At 38.9% G+C, this 20,770-nt stretch overlaps 1 protein-coding gene across 5 annotated transcripts in view; it reads left to right on the top strand.

Moving 5' to 3' along the window:
• The first annotated feature begins 215 nt into the window (after nt 1–215).
• Nucleotides 216–20,770, top strand: part of LOC107731465 (nuclear transcription factor Y subunit gamma-like) — a 26,226-nt gene continuing 5,671 nt past the window's right edge. Inside the window, exons 1-9 of one of the 5 annotated variants that reach the window (XM_016542568.1) lie at nt 216–287; nt 10,019–10,125; nt 10,332–10,403; nt 12,446–12,559; nt 14,422–14,517; nt 15,926–16,102; nt 18,757–18,828; nt 20,206–20,361; nt 20,542–20,685. In XM_016542568.1, coding sequence (XP_016398054.1) covers nt 10,027–10,125; nt 10,332–10,403; nt 12,446–12,559; nt 14,422–14,517; nt 15,926–16,102; nt 18,757–18,828; nt 20,206–20,361; nt 20,542–20,670 — 915 coding nt within the window. In that variant the 5' untranslated portion in view covers nt 216–287; nt 10,019–10,026 and the 3' untranslated portion in view covers nt 20,671–20,685. Of the gene's footprint in view, nt 288–3,179; nt 3,311–10,015; nt 10,126–10,331; nt 10,404–12,445; nt 12,560–14,421; nt 14,518–15,925; nt 16,103–18,756; nt 18,829–20,205; nt 20,362–20,541; nt 20,686–20,770 lie in introns of those variants that run through there. The other 4 variants (XM_016542580.1, XM_016542560.1, XM_016542586.1 and 1 more) reach the window with 4 other exon arrangements.

Here is a 20,770-nt window from a genome sequence, read left to right as displayed (position 1 = left end):
TTTTAGAATAATGAAATACTGAGGTCATTCTTATTTTGATTCCTCAAACAGATTCACAAAATGCATACAATTAAAGCGTATGCTTTCATGTGATGTGCAGACCAGCTCAACCTCTCGCTGAACTGAAGAACAATCACATTCAATGGCGAGTACGTCACAGTTAACGTATCACTTCTTCCGGTTTAAAAAAAAAAAGTTGTGAAATCGCCGGCCATCTTGGTTCCTGTAACAGCCTGAAATAAATTAAATATTACGAACCGGACTACGCTACGATTTCATCACGTAAAGTGAGTATAAAAATGATGTACTTTGCTGCGTTACTGTTCGGTTGCTATCTACAACTTGGTTTGGATGAAGCGGGGGTCGTTTTGAGCTCGTTGTCTAATAAAAGTTTTCATCCAATGGACGATTGTTTTGGAGGATGAACATGGGCGCCATTTCCCTCCTCGCTCTCTGAAGCGCTTATTGGTGGCTAGTGGAAGGGAATGGAGGCGGTCAGGAAACTGTTGGACATAGGTCGCCATTTTGTCTCTCTAGTGTAAATGACTTCTATTGGCTCACTGGTTCATTCTGAGCCTAAATGGTGGCAGTTTCTTAACTACCAGAACCCTTAGAAACCTTGATTGGTGGAATCTAGTCCGAGGTTTGATTGGTCTGAAGGACAGATCCAAACGTAGTCTTTATTGGTTAGACTGTCTTTACACCGCTTTACAAATATTGTAGGAAAACTCGCTCAAAGCCTTCCAAAACCATCATTATTTCACTTCTCCTAGTTTGACGGGAATCAGTCAGTGCGGCCTGCTAACGTAGCGAGCACTGTTTCTAACGTTACCTTTATGCCGCTCATTTTATAGTCCTTATCTGTCCGTACAATCTTACTGGCTGTAGATGTTTTGAGATGTAAATCAGTCTCACAGTAAAAAATAAATCGGGCACTATGGGTTTCATCTAGAACAATGTTACACACACATACACTGAATGTTTGCATGGTTTCGGTTAGCATGTCTCCCGGTAGCCTGCAAATGCGTGTCAACTTCGTTAATGAAAAAAGCATTTGTAATTTGTATCAGTATCAGTGTTTATTACGATTCATCAGAGGTATAAGACATGCATATCCGTGTGCTTTATTTATTCGTGTTGGAATTTATTCCGTGTATTTTCATTTTGCAAAATGTGCGGATGGTGTCATTAGGCGCGTTTCCATTACCCTTAAAATTGCGCAAATTGAAATTGCGAATTGAAAATACGCCTAATGGAAACGCGTCAATTTCGCAAAAACGGCCATATATCGCAAAAAAGTTTTTACGCTCGCATGAGGTGGTTTTTCAGGCAATGCGAAAAAGGAATAATTCGCAAAACTGCAATGGAAACGGCTTTTTCGCATTTACAGGTCACATGGCGTATGTTATCGACATTCAGAAAATATCGCCAAAGTTTTGCGCAAATCTGTAATGGAAACGCGCCTACAGTATACATTGCATAAACAAATACGCTTCTACTTGTCACCTATGAATGAAAATAAAAAATAAAATACTAACGTCAGAATTACTAGATTTAGCAAAAAGATGTAATTTAAGACGTAATTGACATGATTTTAATGTACTAGGTTAAATGGAGGTCAATTCATAGCACATGAACTCACTATTTACACATGATTAATCAGTGAGTGTTTCAAGGCAACACTTAAAAGCAATATCATTGCCTATTGACCTTGATTTTACAAGAAACATAATGGCATTCATAGCAAATGTTGCCATAATCTTTCAGTACTGTTGCTGTAAATAATTTACCTGCTTTCCACATGTATTTTAACAACAACAAAGTATAGGAAGCATTGTGCTGCAGTTGTTGCTCTGGTTTTCATCTATACTGTTTAAAGCTAACCCCTTATTTTGATGTGCATCTCTCACATAAGTAAAAAAAAAAAAAAAAAAGTCAAGTGTCTCCTCACTGAATGTCTCAGCAAAGTGTTAGCAGACTTGGTTCTTTATGAAAAATAATATGAAATCTTAAATCTGCTGTGCATCAATTGGATTTGGGCGGAAGGTGCGTAGGCCGTTTTGCATGTGGTGACATGAAGTTTCGGGAAATAAAGAGACTAATAAAGAATCAAGTGATGATGTTAAGCAAGTTAAGGTGTGATTGCGTTAGCAAGATTTTGTGGGCAAAAAAGTCTATTGACAATAGTATGTAGATAGATTCAGCTTAAGCAGAAGTGACTTAACTCAAAATTTCAGATTGCATAGATTAGAAATAACTGGATTTCTGGTGAAAATTTGGTGTGAATTAGCTGAACAGTGGCAAATGTGACTGCCCCATTTGTATTATTCTTCTACTAATAACCATAATTAAATGAAAAGTTAACAAATAAGCGTAATAACAGTTGCATAACTTGTATAATTTTTGGTCACATGAGATTGTGCTGTATGGTTACACGTATTAGAGGTTAAACCATTTGACATGACCCTTCAGGTCAACTTTACATTCATTTAGGACAGTTAACGTTGAGTTTAGGTTTCATGTGCTGCACTGCATGGATGTTCTTTCACTCAAATGAGACTGCAAATCTGACCTGAGTGACTTTCCACTTTAAATCATGCGGCTACAGCATGCTGGTACCCTCTATGAGACCACCCTGAGCCAATCACTGTTCATGGGCTCATTTGCATCACTGCACGCCTGGCCAATCCGCTCCTCCGAGGGGCGGGCTTTAGAGACATTTAGTTTGACTTTGTAAATAAGCAAGGGACAGTTGTTTGAGAAGTCAGTTGTTCAGTCCAGCTCCGTCCAGCCACAGTAGGGAAGATGATCTGCAGGGGACAGATTTTTAAAGGCTCGCAAACCGAGACGATCCTCCGCCCTCCCTGCGTCCTTTTTGCAACTTTCTGCTGCTTTTGTCTGGTTGTTTTTTTCTCTCTCGTTCTTTTCATTCCCTGACCCCTATCCTGCAGCTCAAGGTAACTTAAAACAGGAAGTTGAGTGTCTGTAAAAGGGGGCGGAGTGGAGAGGGTAAGCAGGGAGGAGGGGGATGACACGGCCTACAGACGGCTGGCTAGGCCAATAGCGGCAGAGATCGACTCGGGCTCATTTGAAGAATCCAGCAAGGGGGCAGGTTCTTGGAGATAGGCGGGCCGAGAGTATCGTTTAGCAAGCTAGATTGATTACAGTCGAGTAAAGCAGCAGCAGATCGCCTGTCCCACAGCCTTTTGTCTCCTCCTGGGACCAAGCCTGTGGACTAGACAGTTAAGGAGACTTTCGAGATGTCCTCCTGTTCTCCAGAGCCCACAGCGCAGCATATGAAGGGCACGGGGTAAGTGTGACTTGCGACTGCTAACAGACAGTAAAGCTCTCTCTCTCTCGCTCTCTCTCGCTGCAGTAATGGGATGCTTCCTCTGTCCTCCGCTGCGCTTTTCTCCTCCTCCTTTCGTCCTCTACTTTTCCCCTTGCTTGAAATCTGAGTGTACATCTTTGTGTTTTCTGTCCTGTTCATTTTGAAGTCCTTAAGCAGACTACCAATGTTTGACATGATGATGTAAACATTAACTAGCTGGAAATTTCACTGGTTTTGCATATGGAATTTTAACTTTCCATCGTTGAACTGCATGGCGTTCTCTTTGATCGCAGTTGACCTCTAAGTTCAGTTCATTCACCTTGACTTTGGACCTATTGAAGGTCCCGTGCTGTTGTGTATCTCTGGTACATCTGTGTTGCTTACAGAGACAGATAGAAATGATGGCCCTGGCTGCATAGGACCGCTAGTTCCGGTTCACCTTTCAAGGCTAGGGATGGGCGATACCCCTTATTTTGTTTTCGATACAATACCGATATTTTTTCAAGGCAGTATCGTCGATATCGATACCGATTCGATACTTCTGCACTATTTTTTTTGTTAAATAAACAAAACCACTGGTAAATAAAGCACACCTTAGTATGGATATTTTTGTTTGAGTATCGATACTTTCGATACTCGCGTCAGTATCGATATATCGATACTTCGGATCGATACGCCCATCCCTATTCAAGGCCCAGTTTCATGGCTTGTTTACACTCCTGTGACAGTGAAGCAGAGCAGAGGACAGTATAAATGTGGGCTTTACGTGACCATCATGGATTGGGGTTTATATGGGGACTTTTAGCCCCCTGGTTCATCATGTACAGACGGCTGTCCTCACACAATGCCTCGTTATGGAATCCGGTCGGATTAAAGTCTCTTTTTCGCTTGTGTACTAGAAAGTTTCCATTAGTGATGGTATTAAGGTCCTTTTGGGGAAAGGAGTTACTAAAAATAACTCTAGGTAGAGCCTTGACTGCTGCTTCTCAGCATGATGTGTTCGGTTAAGATTTTAATATCATTTTAGCTCCTTACTGCACCAGTTTGCAATGATGTTCAAGGGTAAAATGTCACACCTGACTAATGTTTTTGCACATTCCCTCTCGTTCCCGGAGTTTTGCGTTTGAGGTTGTTTTGAAATGTCAGCGCAGAACCTTTAAAGTTTACAGTTGGGTTTCTGGTGCTTGCGTCGACACGTCGTCACACCTTGCCATTGCTAATGGCCCATCAGTAGATGAAGGTCATAGGAATGTGAGAGCGGCTCCCGCATTCGATCCGTCAGTGGGGAGAGTGTGAGTCGAAGAGGACAGTGCATCCCTCAGGGGCACAGACAAGAGGGGGCCATTCACCATCATTACACACAGTAGGGTCGCCAAGTTGCTGCAGTGAAAGTTGAAAAACCAGTCTCCGTTTGCTTTCTTTCTGTGCTATAGTATATCCTTCACTCTCTCTCTCTCTCCCTCCCCCTAAACTGTGTATTTTTTCCCCCCTTTCTGCTTACTGCCGAATAACCTTGAGAGTTCAGGGACGGCTTCCTGGAGTTGATATGAGGCCGAACCAAGGGCAACTTTAGAATGATTGATCCATGAGATTAGACACAGATCAGAGTGGCGGTATTGTCCAGCCCCTATGTTTTTTGCTCCCAACATTAGAGCAAAACAAGCACGGCTATTTGTTGGTTAATTCGTAATTCATTGCCGGGTGCATTTTTTTGTGTCCGAGTCGATGATTAGCCAGTAACCTCAGCAGGCTTTGTCAATATATATGTTTTTTTTTGTTTGTTTGTTTTTTTACCAGCTGGCCTTTCTGTGTGAATGCTTGGGTAGTTAATAAGTCCTGAATGTAGCTTTAGAAATGTGACCTTTCTGTATGACAGAATGATCATAGAAAACAACTTGTCTGTGTTCTGTAATTTTATTGAGGCTGGTTTTGGTTCAGGGTCTTAGGTAATATGTAATAAAGAGTTGTATGTATGTTGTGTAATAAAAAGAGTAAGTTTGCTTACACGCGCAGTTGTACACAAGTTTTTGCATAGTTGCGCTAAGCCTATCCAAGTATATAGGACACAATGCGTAATATTTCATAAAAAGAGTTGTCAGTAAGTGCATTTGCATGTGCAGTTATAAGCAGGTTGTACATGACACAATGTGTGATCGATTATTTCAAGATTTAAATCCTCATCGCATAATTTGTAGTACAGTTAATGTATATGCAGTCTCATTATTGGAGTCTATGACTTTGCAAAACCCTGACTGGTGTTATTTCAGTCTGACCAACGTGTTTAAATGACATTTTAAAAATACACATTGTTGTTTTATTCTGACTAAAATCGAACTATAAAGTTCTTTTAAAATATATTTAAAAGCTCTTAATTTTCATTCTAACATATGTATCTTTCTCCTTATATTATTTTCTTCACCTGTTCTTGAACATTTTTTCCCTCTGGAATGCTCCGATATTAGATAAGATTGAATTACCTCTATGTGCATTCATCATTTGGTATGCATTTGTATTTGGTATTCCTAAACTATGTAGGGGAGGCATGCTGGAAATGAGGGGTGTGAGCAAAAATGGAGACGTATGACATGATGTTGAGATGAGTGTTAAAGTTTAACAGCGTCTCCAGTGGAAAGCGGTTTCTTCTCAAATGGCAAGCAGTTCTGTGGTTGAGTTCAATATGGGCCTGTCAAACAAAAAAGCAGACTTTGAAAAGAGCTTTTTAAGTCCTGGCTGTTAAAATTAGGCTCATTCTAGAGGTGAGCTTCATGTCTGAGAGGTAGCTTAGATCTCAAGTCAACACAACGGCTAGCATCCACAACCCTGGTATTGTCTTATCAGCACAGCTGATTTGAATCTCTCCTGCATGAGAAAGAGGTTGTTCTACAGTAAATGTATGTGAAATTATAATGTTGTGTTTGTGTCACAGCAGTTTCTCCTCCTTGGTATCCTCAGGCCACACTTTCTCCAACCATTAAATATCTGCTGCACAACAAGCTTAACTCATCTCTTCTCAAGGGGGTAATTTGCAATATCTCAAGTGTTTGAGAACCACTTGTCCCAGATCACACTGAAATGTTCGAGCATTCCTTTGCTGCAGTCCTCCTGCACAGCGAAAGCCAGGCTGGCAGTGATGTTCTTGCTGATTCAGCCTCTGCTAACGGCATTGACTTTCTGAGACACAGAGCACCAGCGGTCATTGCCGTCAAGGCAACCGAACAGTTCAGGAGAAATCCTACACCACCGTTGCGTTCTGACTTGATGAAGGACGATCGTGACTGAGAGTTGAAGCACGTGCACTGAGCCTCACTTACCTTTTTGTGTCCTGCCTACAAGTCTAAAGTTGGTTTGAATTACATTGTGATGATGTAGTTCCGTTATGGTTGCAGTAGGGTCAACGACATAACACTTTTTAAAATCAAAATTGTCAGTTAGGGCTGGGTGGTATATCAAGTTTATATGATTTATCGATATATTTTTAATAAACGATATGGTATGAGGCAATACCGTTTTTATCGATATCCAGTGAGCTGCTGTGGGTAAAGTGCATAATCCAGTTTGTCCTAAGCATGAGACATGTTTATATTAAAGGGCTTTAAAATAACTTGTAAGCAATGTTCCCTCAAATTTTTTTTCTTTTTTCTTGCTGATCAAAACTTTTCTCTATTGGGCGGACATTTTGGCCACCTGAGCAAAAACTTATACCAGACCTGTACAGCGCACACACAAACTTTAATGTGCTATTTATATTTGATTTGACCCTTGATGTAACTAAATGATGCACATCTTAGGTTACCTGAGAAAACGTTTTTACAGTGCTGTTACCAAAAAAATTCTATTAAAAATCTTTTTTTTTTTTAAATCTCACACAGAACAGTTCAATTCTTTATAATAAAAAACTTATACCAGACCTGTACAGTGCACACACAAACTTTAATGTGCTATTTATATTTGATTTGACCCTTGATGTAACTAAATGATGCACATCTTAGGTTACCTGAGAAAACGTTTTTACAGTGCTGTTACCAAAAAAATTCTATTAAAAATCTTTTTAAAAAAAAAATCTCACACAGAACAGTTCAATTCTTTATAATAATATAATATAATATAATATGAACAAAATGAAGCAGATATTGCCCATGAATTCCCTTTTTGAGGTTTATTTATTTATTAGGTTTATAATAAAATATAATATAAAAACAAACTGAAGAATTTAAACTGATGGAATAGAATAGAATACAATAGAAAACAAACTGAAGCATTTAAACTGAGATCTGTAAGCTAGTTTACTAGAATTAAATCAAATGGTTTTCCCAACTCATTTTTACATGTGTGCTGTGGGTGGCATATTATTTCTTCTGCGCAGTCTTACAGAGAACATTGCTCGTAATCTATATTTAACAAGTATAGTTTAAAGCAGCTCTCCCCGTCAGATGCTCTGACAGTCAGATGCATGCGCTGCTGACAGAGACGCTATTTGATCTATTTAATGTGTTTTTTCCTCGGTGCATTACAAAGTCATGGAAATATTTCCATTTTTCTGTCAGGAGTGCATGAGCCTGCATGTGATTCTCCCACAATACAATAGGAGCGCAATAATTCTGACTAAAATATACATTTTGCTAAAATATTTGTAGTTGGACAATAATCGTGTCGTGTAGAATTTTAAACCTACAAGTGTATATTATGATAGCAGTAACTGTACAGTGACTATTGTAATGGGGTCTAAATATAATGCAATTAATAGGCAATGTGCTTTTTGTTTGTATGTAACAGTGAATTTAACTTCTGCTTTAAAGTTGTTTTTTTTTACAATGTATTGTTACAATGTTAAAATGAAATAGGATTCTAACCCTTTTTTGCACATAAGGCTATAGTATAGCCTACATGATTCATTTCACTATATTTGTTTTCATTGCCTTTTAAGATCAACGTTGTTTCATTGGACATCATTGGGCATGATGTAAAAAAATATATATATTATATATAAATATATTAAATATATATATTTAATCCAAATAGAATGTAGATGTAGAAATGTAGAAAAAAAACAAGATATATAACGTATATCGCAGTTCAGCCAAAAAATACAGATATATGATTTGTTTGGCCATATCGCCCAGCACTAAGCAAATGATTATTATTTCTTGGGCAAAAAATAAATAAATATATATATATATTTTTTTAAAGTTGCTTCTCTGTATCTAGCTTGTTAATATTTGAAAGTTGACCCTTTTAATTATTATTTTGCTTTAACACAATACAAAACATAACCTCAAAAGAACAAGGATTCTACCCACAATGCTAAGCCAGAGGTCTTGCTCCTCCCATCTCAGGTTGTGTGTCTCGATCTGGTTAAAGGAGTCAAAAATAGCTCCCACTCAAGCAGCTGGTCTAAGCAAGCTTTGATTTAACCTATTTATGTCTCCTTTAATGGCGTGTTATCTCATTTAATTTGCCTCACAATTTCCCATGTCCATGACAGTAATTTGCCGCTGTTATCGCCTGCTAATTATCCAGCTAGTTTTCTTAATTGTCTTACTTGAGACGTTAAATTATTATTTCTTATCAAGCCGGAGCTGGCACATCCACACTCACAGATGTACTGCAGAAGACCGTAGTGAGATAAACACCTGATGCTGTTGCTTCCCAGCAGCAGTGTGACTGTCTATGACCTCCTGTGTTTTTCTTATTATAAGCATGCATAATGAATTTGATTGACAGTTGACTGCTTCAATCAAGCCTGAAATGAGTCTAGAGCTTATTGACAGCAGAGTCACACATGGATCATTGATTTGTATTATGCTTGTCTAATGTCACTGATCATGATTATTTTGGAGGCAAATAAAGACCGTGACACTAAACATGATTTTTTTTTAAAAATGTATCAGTGTGATTGTAATCATCCTAATCCTTCGAAATACATAAGAGGAGTAAGAGATGAATGCAGGTCACTGCTTTTCACCAGTAATCACGCACGTTTCACTGTGTTGCTCCTCCGTTTGACCCACATAGTGAGGCTTCTCGGCAGTCCAACTGCTCCCCCTCCATTAAGCCCTTGGCACTTTGTCTTGTTATTGGATTATGGCTGAACTGCACATGTCCGAGTACTTTTTTACTGCCTCGCTCCGGCTCCTGTGGCACCCCACCCTGCTATTTCTGGCCCTGTGTTTTCTTCCAGAGAAAGAGAGAGGTGCTTTGTAGCGTCCGTGGCAGCGCAAGCTCAGGCAGGCTGCCTGCAGAATTCCTCACATGTAACCTGCTAGCATTGCTCCTCTTGCTTTTTCAGTTTGCGTTAGTTTGTGTTTGGATTGTCTCCGTTGCGTCAGTGCCGAGCCGTACTGTCAGTTCGGTTCCAAAGCTATTTGGGTATCCAGATGTGCACTCCAGGCTTCAGGTCACTGGCACGGAGGAGGACTTTGTTCTCCAGGTTTTTCACATATGGATTCCTGGCTTAGTTTACGCATGGCTGAGTTGACCAATCGCCCCATCGACAGTTGCGCCAGGCATTTTACTGTAGCGACGCACAGCTATCACACACAATTATTCAGACTTCTTCAACCCAAACTAAACAGTGTATATTGTGGTTTATTATCTCAAAGCTCAAGAAGTTTACGTGAATTATGAGGCTTGTATGTGAACATTAACCCTGACTTGTCGTGTTTTCTCTCTCTCTTTATCTCCTAGCAGATCTGGAGATGTCGGCAGACTCATTTGGAGCAGGCGGCAGCGATGCCCAGCAGAGCCTACAGTCCTTTTGGCCCAGAGTGATGGAAGAAATCAGGAATCTTACCGTGGTACGGGTTTCTCCTAGCTTTTTTACCTAGCTTATCACTTGGATACAGTATAAACACTGCCTTTCTCAAAACAAACCCTAAAAAGTCTTTACTGGAAAATTGTAGTCAACTATGTAGTATCTCAACAAGAGTCTACCACTGTTCATTAAGAGGAATTATTAATGTTATTGTGAGTTCTCCTCTAACGCACTCTCGCACTGTTTCAGAAGGATTTCCGTGTGCAAGAGCTTCCTCTTGCTCGCATCAAGAAAATTATGAAACTGGATGAGGATGTGAAGGTAAGAGCAGCCGAGCTGAATCAACACAATCACTCTAAGCTGATGGCAGCACACTTCCTGTCTTTGATTCTTGAGAAAGCAGCAACCCAGCAATTGTCTGCTGAACATCAAGTGGCAAGTTGCGTCAATAACTAGTGTAGTTTGCTATGGCAAGCTTCACTATCACTATTGCTCCTACTTGGAGTTAGTTTTTTTTTTGTTTGTTTGTTTTCAAATCTTTAGCCATAGTATTGAAGTTATGAATGTTCTATACTATTTGTGCTATAGACATGAATCAAATCATGTGGCTTGAGGATTAGTATGATGCGTCTTAAATGACCTAACTTGCCTGCCAAAATAAGACGGCCAAAAAAATCCCATCGATTTTGATGAATATCGCAGAACCTTTTCTAGGGACCCTATGGGATAGTGAAGCACCCAAATTCAGCAACTGAAAATGTTAAAATAACGAAAAACCTTTATTTTCGGTTTCATCTGGGTCAGCAACTATGTTGTGCACACCATGTTGATAAGCTACAACAGGTAAACGTGTCAGCAAACTGGGCATACATCACTCTGCCCAAAACTGATTCTAGAATAGCAATATGTAAAATTTGTTCAGCTGAAATACTGATAGGTTGCCAAAGAACTTTGCTATTAACTAGTCTTCATTTATGACATGTGGATATGACACTCTGAACTGCATACCAAGTTCAATTATCCTGTTACCCAAATTCAATTAACAAAACTTTTATTTTTGGTTTCAGTTTTTGGCTAAATGAAATCATTAATTTTGGTTTCGGTGTTATGGGAAAAAAAATTACAGTAGTACAACACTACTATGGGATCCTTTGATTAGTCCATTTAGACTGACCCAAAAGTCTCATAGAAATCATCAGAAGACGCTAGCAACCATATATCGACATGCTTCAAACCTCTGTGAACAATGCCCTGGCAACCCAATGCCCTTTGCAATGCCCTGGCAACCTTCCATCTCACCCTAGCAAAGATATTTTTCAGCATATACAAATTAAATAATCCATATATGGTCAGTTTAATTCGCAAACTGCCATTAATGAAAGTATGGTTATAAAGTTTCCTAGTTGATTTTTAAGGCAACAAATCAAAATTGAATGTTTTTGTGGTCTTCTCCAAATGAAAAGTAAATATTTTCAGTGGCTTCAGCTGCAGTGCAGTCTGATTTGGACAACTACAAAAACAGTAATCTATTATTTTCTCAGCATTGTGAATAGAAAAACTATTATATCCAGTCATCTGGCCATTTTCTGTGAAACAGCCTGATATTTGGTAGTGTGTGTAAACAGTGTGTAGACTTTTTCCGAGAACTAAAAATAACTTCTCTTATAACAACCTCAGTTCCATGTATTGCCAATATTTACTCTATTTGCCAGATCCTTTAACAAAGCAACATGCACATAAACAAACCTTCAAGTATAAATAAGAACATGGCATCAGTACTGTCGAAAGAGCTAGAGGTCATTTCAAGAGTGCTGTGAGCCAAGTATTGAGTAGCGGTAACACACACTGATGCCCTTTTAGTGTGGTTTCATAGAGCAAGAGAAATAAAAATGATTAGACATAAGGTTTGGTGTATTTGCTTGATAGTTTAACCCTTTAGCTTAACTCCTCCTTTTCTTTGTGCTCAGTTGGACAATACAAAGCGTTCTCTGTAGTCTTCTGATGTCTGATTTTGTAGCTGAACCAAATTTTGATGTTGTAGATGCCACAGGGCATGATCTTCCCACACAGCCTTAGCTGCGTGGGAAGCAGGCATCAGGTCAGGGTGTTGTCCAGACTCTCAAAATTACCTGCAGCTTAGAGTGGAAAGAGAGAAAAGCCAAGGCAGTTAAGAGCTCAGGAGCAGTGGCATGGGCAAGACCCCTGGGTCAGTTCTTGACGTAGCCTCTTAGGCCACTACATATGTCCATCTGTCTGTTGGCAGGCCAAAACATGATAGGCATGGGCATAGTGAGTGTCTGGATAGGATTGTATGTCGTCCTTTCATTTCCCCTTTATTAACTTGCTTTGGTAATCCTCCATAGATGATCAGTGCCGAGGCACCAGTGCTGTTTGCCAAAGCAGCACAGATCTTCATCACAGAGCTCACTCTCAGAGCCTGGATTCACACTGAGGACAACAAGCGGCGCACACTACAGGTCAGTCATGTTCATTCTCAACTTCCCTTTGACCCCTCGCCCTAGCCAGCTGAGATAAACCAGTCTCCTCTGTGACAAAATTATCTTTTTTTGTTTTTGAAGAAGACTGGAAACGATAGAAGGAAGATGGTGGGTGGGATCAGGAAATGACTTTGAACTGGTTTTAAATTGGGATCACCTGCACCCTGTATTTCAGAGCACTACCTGCTAAGCCATGTGTCTGGTGATCGCCATATGTATAGTAGTTCTCAATTTAAGACAAACTTGGGTTTATTTCCTGATTCCAACCACCATCTTCCCCTTATTGTTTCCTGACTGTTTTCCTGACTGTCACATTTACCGTTGCTTGGCGAAATTTCATAGGCAAAATCCAGTCATTTCAATAGGAATAACTGCAAACTGGAGTTTTGTTTCAGAGCGAAAAAGATCTCCACGCAGTGTTCGCTCATGTTCAAGTTGGACTTGTGAACTTGCCGCGATCACCAACAGAAATCCGCTCAATTTGAAAATGACTTCTGTGTGAGCTGTGCTTCATACATCACTACACTATTGACAATGGACATTTTTCCCATGAAATTTCGCTAATATTTTGCTAATATGACTGCACCTTTAGCCATTGTTCCTATTATCTTCTGTTCTCCATGTGAATAGGTCCAACCCCAAAACATTACGGCAAAGATAAAAAAACAAAAATGGTCCCTCCTAATACTACATGCACTGGGGTCCATGACCCAGCTTGTCTGTTTATGGGAAGAGCCCCCCACAGGCCCCCCAAGGCTTATCTCTGTTCCACTGTAGCGTAGAGTCTAAAAGTATCTACCATGACCCACTTACTTTTTTCCATTGATTTTGCCTCTCTGTGCTGTGAAACACTGTCCTGAACCCTGATTGATACTCATAAAGTGGTCCCTTAATGCTTGGATGAAAATGAATAATAATGACATCTATAAAATATTATTTATTAAAAGATATATACATTTTTATAGATTATTATTATTATGTGACATTCAATTACATTTTCTTAACCCAAATAACTGAATGTGTTAGAGGAGTTAGATTAAAAATATTTCATTTTAATATTTTATTTTAAAATTAAATCTATATATCTTTATCTATCTACCTTTCTATCTATCTATCTATCTATCTATAAAAAATATATCTAAATATCTTATTATTGTTATATTGTGTGTCTGTCTGTCTGTCTGTTTTGTTATAGTGTGTGTGTGTGTGTGTGTGTGTGTGTGTGTGTGTGTGTGTGTGTGTGTGTGTATATATATATATATATATATATATATATATATATATATAAACAGTTCAATAGTTTGCAATGTAGTAGCACATGTCAACATATCCTTTTTCCGACATGGTGTTCAGCAACAGGTTTTGTCACTGAACAAATCTGTAATGACTGTTAGACCATCTCTTTAATATGTAGATGGTATTACCGCTCAGCGTGTGAGCTTGCAGCTGGCCCACAGTTCCAAATGGTGTCGCCACGACAACAGTAGTCAATGGAACAACTGCATGGATGTGACCCTTCACCACCAGATATTAATCATGATGCTAAAAATAGCTGCTGATTTGGGGGGTGACAATGGGTGGTCTTTGCATCCAATATCCTGTGGAAAATACCGCTAGTAGATGGTCTGTGGGGTGAGATCGTGTTACTGTTCGCTAAGAACGGTTGATGCAGACAGTGGGATACATTATAATTTTGTTTTATCAAATAGTGCTGCATAATTTTATTTAGAAAGAAATTAGTGTCATCCCTTTTTCTTCCTATGACCATTTGTTAAATTTGGTGTTTTAGACTTTTTTTTGGATTTGTTTTTGACTCTCTGATCTTATTTTCTGTTTTCCAGAGGAATGACATCGCCATGGCCATCACTAAGTTTGATCAGTTTGACTTCCTCATTGATATCGTCCCCCGCGATGACCTCAAGCCTCCAAAACGACAGGTGTGGAAAAGAGAAGAGCTTCAAGCTGTCAAAATTAATCAGCATCTACAATTTTTTTTTCTTCAGCATCTGTGAAGAGGAGATGGTGCTGTGTTGTCTTTGGCAGCGTGGGGGCGCTGTAAACATCCTTGACTGGAAGCTGGGTGTAGGGTTTGTGAAGGCTTTCAGTCGGATGTTTGCAGCACCCTGCTTCCCCTATCTCTGCACAACCAGACATCATATTTATTCATTGCTTGTTTATTTTACGAATGTGGCCATAGTGCCATGTGCCTGACTCCAAAAACAACTATGTGCGGCCAGTCACAGATTTTACCAGCCATTTTAATTCTTTCAGTTGAAATAAGGGACTCACTACATGCAATTTAAGAAATATACATATGCGTCCTATTTAACAGAACATGTACTTTGAATTCACATTGTAGATTATTTGCCAGTTACACCCTGAGCACTTCCCTCAAATGTTTCTGTAGAGAGCATTAGCAACATAAAGATAAACATCTAAACTGCCTTTCAAGAGTTACTTAAGTCTGTTCTTTGAGATTTTATACTTATTGTTTATACTTTTTTTTTTTTTCAATTTTCTAGTTTATGATATATGATCATATTTTAGCTATGAATTAAAATTGGGTGTCTATTATCATCATTAAAAAAAAGCTTTGGGAATCAGTACAACAAAAATCAAAGCAACATTCCTTAAACTGAATTCTTTTAGGCACGCCAGGGATGAAAAAAACAAAATCAAATACGAGTAACTCGAAATACCACAGTGGGAAGACACAACAGATAGTAAGCACATGCAAAAAGAAGGAATTTACACAGTATATTCAATGATCCGAGCCCTCCTAGCTCAGCTAAACCATTGTCTTTGTTCGACCCGATGACTTTATGGTCCTGTGGTGTTTTTGTGTGTGTGACCAGGTGTGTAAACATCCTACACTCTCAGCTGTGACATCACCAAGCTGGGAGAGGGATGTTTACTCTCTTTGTTACAAATAAATCTTCAGGAATGGATGACAACGAAATATAAAGATACTCTTCTGGGTACAAACGTTTGGGTATTCCTGCTGTTTGTGTTAGAATAGGACAGCTGATTGCCTGCTATTATGCTGTGGTTGAGTGTGGGAGTTCAGGCCACAGACTGCAGCTAAAGGTCTCGTTTCTGTCCAGCTAGAAGATTGCATTACTCGCTCTTGCTTTGCCTAGAAGTAATTTATCCTCATCCTGCCTGTAGTGTTACAGAGCTAAAATAATTTATGGAGATGTAACCAGCAGATAGGCCGGTTACTCTTGATTTCATCTGTGTGTGTTTATGGGATTGTTGGATGCTCTCTTGCATTTATGAAGATCCTGCTGAGGTGTGCTGCAATATAAGGTATACATTTCTCTATAATTGTGCCTGTCTGTGTAGGAGGAAGTGCGTCAGTCCGTCGCCCCGACTGAGCCGGTCCAGTATTACTTCACTCTGGCGCAGCAGCCCAGTGCAGTGCAGGTCCAAGGTCAGCAGCAAGGCCAGCAGGTGGCTGCTCCCACCGCCACCACACTGCAGCCCGGACAGATTATCATCGCTCAGCCCCAGCAGGGCCAGGTAATTCTCACACACTTGCCACAAACCCAAGAACGCAGTACATATATGGACCATAGCATAAAACAATTAGCTTTAAGACTGCATCCGAAATCACATAATTCCATTCTATTTCAGTATGTGAAAATAGTATGTCCGAATTCATTGCGTTCATAAAACATTAGGCAAAATGCTTGCTTACTACCAAAGTGCACATCTGATGGACATGCAGGCTCATGAGGCTGCAGGAGAGGATTTGTGAATGGCAGTGAAGATACCCAACTGAAACTGATAGGTCACATGACAATGACAACATGACTAATATAGAATGTCAAGAGTGCATTCATACTGTATGAAACATACCTTTTTATCAGTTGCAAAGTACCTGCCTGTTCAGAGAGCATGTGATTTTGGATGCAGCTTTCATTAACATTTATCAAACATACACATTTAACACAGGAAAAACAGCACATATATTGATGACTCATCTTGCCTGACACAGCAACTAGCATATCATTATATATGGCTATGAAGTAACTAAAGCCTCTTGACTATTTAAAAGAAACGAGTTACTCTTTTGATTACGTCCCGCCGAAACTTCCTATTTTAATAGGAAATATGTCAGCACAGGTAAGAAAACTGGTATCTGTAGGACACTGTTTGCCCTTGTAATTACCCTAGTGTATATTATACTACGGTCTGGTGGACAAAAGCCTGAAACTTTATCGTACCTACTCTCTCACACAACACTTGAGCCCTGATTACTTTGATCAGCCCATTACAGGATCATTTGAAACATTATTGGTGAAGGTTGAAAGCCCAGAGGTGTCATTCTCACGTTGCTATCAGGTGAACAGTAGAGAATCCAGTCACTCTCTCATGTGATATCTGTCCAACTTTTTAGCATGAACACAGCAGTCCTCTCCACGCCTCTACTTTTTAGTTTTTATGTAGTTAACTTTTATTTTGTTAAGTTATACTGGTTTAATTCCACCAGTGTGAGGCTATTTTTCACTTTCTCTCTCTTCTCTGTGGTGAACCTCATTCTCTCTCTAAAGATCAGTGCTGCTTCAGCAAGCTGCAGTTTGCTGACCTGTCAGACTTGGGCAGAGTTGTGCTGCAGTCACCTTAGAGAGCTCTTGGGACAAATATATACACTAGGGTTAAAAATTGTCAGACCACAATACAATGAGATTCAAATTCTAATTTCAACCTGAAAATAAAGTTTTACAATTTTGAAAAATGTCAAACTGAAACATGATGTAAAATCAAGAAGGAAAAATAATAATAATAATATATATATATATATTTGTGGACAATTTCTAAGTCACTGATCAAATAAGCTAATTTGTGACATCATTTGAACTTCATTGTGCAACAGATCAGATTTTTTATTTTATTTTTTACATTTTCAGTTCATCTTTTCACTTAAATTGTTATGCTGATTATAGAATTTATAGGGGGGGAAGCAAATCAGAAGCATTTTCAGTATTGGTGTCAAGTGTTTGGGCCCTACATATACTACCCTTCAAACGTTTGCTGTTGCTAATTGTTGTTTTTTGAAATATTAATACTTTTATTCAGCAAGGATGGTTTAAGTTAATCAAAGGTGATAGTAAAGACAACTGTACTGTTGGATTTCTATTTCAAATAAATGCTGTTCTTTTAAACATTCTATTCATCAAAGAATCCTGAAATTTTTTTTTTTAAAAAGAACGTATTAAATATTTTTTAAATATTAAGGATTTGAATGCAAACATACATATTTCTGAAGAATCATGACATTGAATATTCAGTTTTGCCATCACAGGAATTAATTATATATTAAAATAGAAAGTAATTTTTTATATTACAATTTTTGATCAAATCTTTTAAAAACATAAAAAATTTTACAGACCTCAAACATTTGAACGGTAGTGTATATACATAGGTAGGAAAGAAATAAGGTGAGAGAAAAATAGTGGTGTAGAGTATTTATGCACAGGAAAAAGGTGACCACATGTTTATTGAACAATTTTGACAAAACATTTGTCAGATTGTGACCTGTTCCTTCATGCGCTCTGTTCAAGCTCTCTTCTGTTTACCCTTTAAGTAAAAATGTATTGTCAGTGGGGTTTTATCTTCAAACCTGAGGACAGAGAGTCGGTTTAGCTTCATCTCGCTGTCTGCTCACTGCTTTGTGCCGCTATATGCAGTATTTTCAAATTTTACACCAGAGCTTGCACTCATCTGCTATAACAGATGCTTCATCTTTGCTGCTGATTTAAACTCTGCTTCAGTTAATGCCTGTTCACACCAAATCTGAAACTACAGAGTGACACAAGTTATCAAATATTCACAGCAATTATTCAAACTTTAATTATTCACACTAAATCCAATGCAGAATTATTGCCTTGTAAACAATATATATTATATATTATTGTAGTGTGATATTTCAGGCTTGGTGTGAAGTTGTTCATTTAAAAAAGCTTTATGCATGTTTTATGTCATTTAAAAAATATGGATATGGTGTGAATAAATCTGTTCATACTACATGTGACACATCACACTTTCATTTCTTTACAGTGCTTTGCCTTTTTTGTTGCTTTTTATGTGACGTTTGAGTATGCGCTTTGCATGTGCTTGCTTGTGTTGTCAAGTTCACTTTCTTTCTCGTATTATTTCCTCCTCTTCCTCAGGTATTGCAAGGAACCACCATGCAGCAGCTGCAACAGGTGCAGGTTGCTCAATCACAGGCGACCCCTATCACGGTAAACACCTCAAACCCCTCAAAATGACCCCTGTTCTTCCCCAAAAAGTCCCTCTTTGACGTAAAAAGGAGCTTTTTGGGGCTTTTTTCATGACAGTTGAATAAGAACAGCATTTCAAAGCACAATACATCAGCAAAAATATCCCTGTTTGGGTACTATATCACGTACTACATGAAACAATGCAGCAAACAGAAGCAGAGGGTATGATTTTTTTTCTTCTTTAATTTTCCCATCAAATTTTCTGGATACTGATATTCAATCAGTTTACTGGTGGTAGTTTTTTTTTTTTTTTTTTTGAAGTTTACTTGAACCATCATGCATTTGACAAATTCATTTCACTCAATTCATATGGGGTCATAAAAATGTAATTTATAAAGGTGTTTAAAATAATATAACGTCACACTGCTGGACTGATCGTGTCAATTATTTATTTTCAAAACAGAATAAAGTACAGTTGTTCTAGTCTATTTAGATCTTTGCATGGTCTTGGCAGTAGTCATAGGAATTTTTCTCCAATGTGCGATGTGACCGCAGACCTTGTGTTTATTGATTTGAGCTTGAGTCTTGTGGTTACTGAAAGTGAGACTTCAGAAGGAACCTTATAACGTTTTGCAATGAGAAAACTGTCATTATATATGAAAACAGCTTTTTGCTGAAGTTTATATCAATATTATGGACATTAAGGGCATTATGGGAAAAATCCCATTTTAAAGTATATTAAAATAGAAAGGTTATTTTAAATTTATTTGAAGTTTTTACTGTATTTACTTTGATCAAATAAATGCAGTCTTGGTGAGAAAGAAAACATCAAAAACTTTCAAAAACATTAAAAATCTTAACAACCATAAACTGTTGAACAGTAGCGTGTCTGCTATAATAAGATTAGCTAGGGGGTTAACTGAAGGCAGAAGTCACCATTTTATCCTAAACCAAACTTAGGAGCAGATATTTTTCACACAGGGCCAAGTCTCCAATTCATATGCCCTCTACTTGACGCTATATGAGGTCACTGCATGTCTCAGGCCAGATAAAGTTGTGCTGCTTAATAAATTGCTCTCGCCTATCGGGTGTCAGTTCCTAAAGAGGAGAGATCATCTGTCACACCTCTGCAGTCAACGCCCAGGTTTCTCCGTTCAACACGAGAGGCCCGGGGTCACAGTCTTGCACCTCTCCCCTTTCCTCAACACGTCTTCAATTTCACTTTCTTTTGGAGGCCGTCCCAGCCCACAGTACAGTAGGCTGTAATGCTAATGCTAGTTCATCTATTCCAGCGTGTGCTGAAAGAGACTTGAAAGGCACACAACAGATCGAAACGCAACTTGAATGTAAGTTTGAAGCCGTAGTCCCACCTCATGACTTTCATCCTTCCTCTTTCAGAGTGCTCCAGTGACCATGCAGGTGGGCGAAGGTCAGCAGGTGCAGATTGTGCAGGCGGCTGCACAGGGACAGGCGCAGGCAGCACAGTCGGCTGGACAGACTATGCAGGTTATGCAGCAGATCATCACCAACACGGGAGAGATCCAGCAGATTCCAGTAAGAACTTGGGAGAAAAGACTTTTACCTTTGCATTTTGTAATTTTGACCTTTCCAAAGCATTATAAATTGGTAATAGGGATTGCAGCACACCTGTGCTACATGAAGACCAGGCAAACATGCTTGTTATTAGAAGGTAATGAAGTGTTCTCCTCATTGCCCCCTTGTGGTGTCCTGCAGGTGCAGCTCAACACCGGCCAGCTGCAGTATATTCGCTTGGCTCAGCCTGTCTCAGGAACACAGGTTGTTCAAGGACAAATACAGACACTTGCGACAAACACTCAGCAGGTAAATCATGAAAGATCTTAAAGATGGTCAGCAGTATTAGCTCAACTCATGGCCACAAGAGAGGAGTGTTTTTTTTTTTTTCTCATCTGGTGACACTAATGGTGGCATTAAGACCTCACTG

The sequence above is a fragment of the Sinocyclocheilus rhinocerous genome, unplaced genomic scaffold (genome assembly GCF_001515625.1).
Source record: "Sinocyclocheilus rhinocerous isolate Xijiao unplaced genomic scaffold, SAMN03320098_v1.1 scaffold193, whole genome shotgun sequence".
In the NCBI taxonomy this organism is placed as follows: domain Eukaryota; kingdom Metazoa; phylum Chordata; class Actinopteri; order Cypriniformes; family Cyprinidae; genus Sinocyclocheilus; species Sinocyclocheilus rhinocerous.
This window is presented reverse-complemented; position numbering and strand designations above follow the sequence as displayed.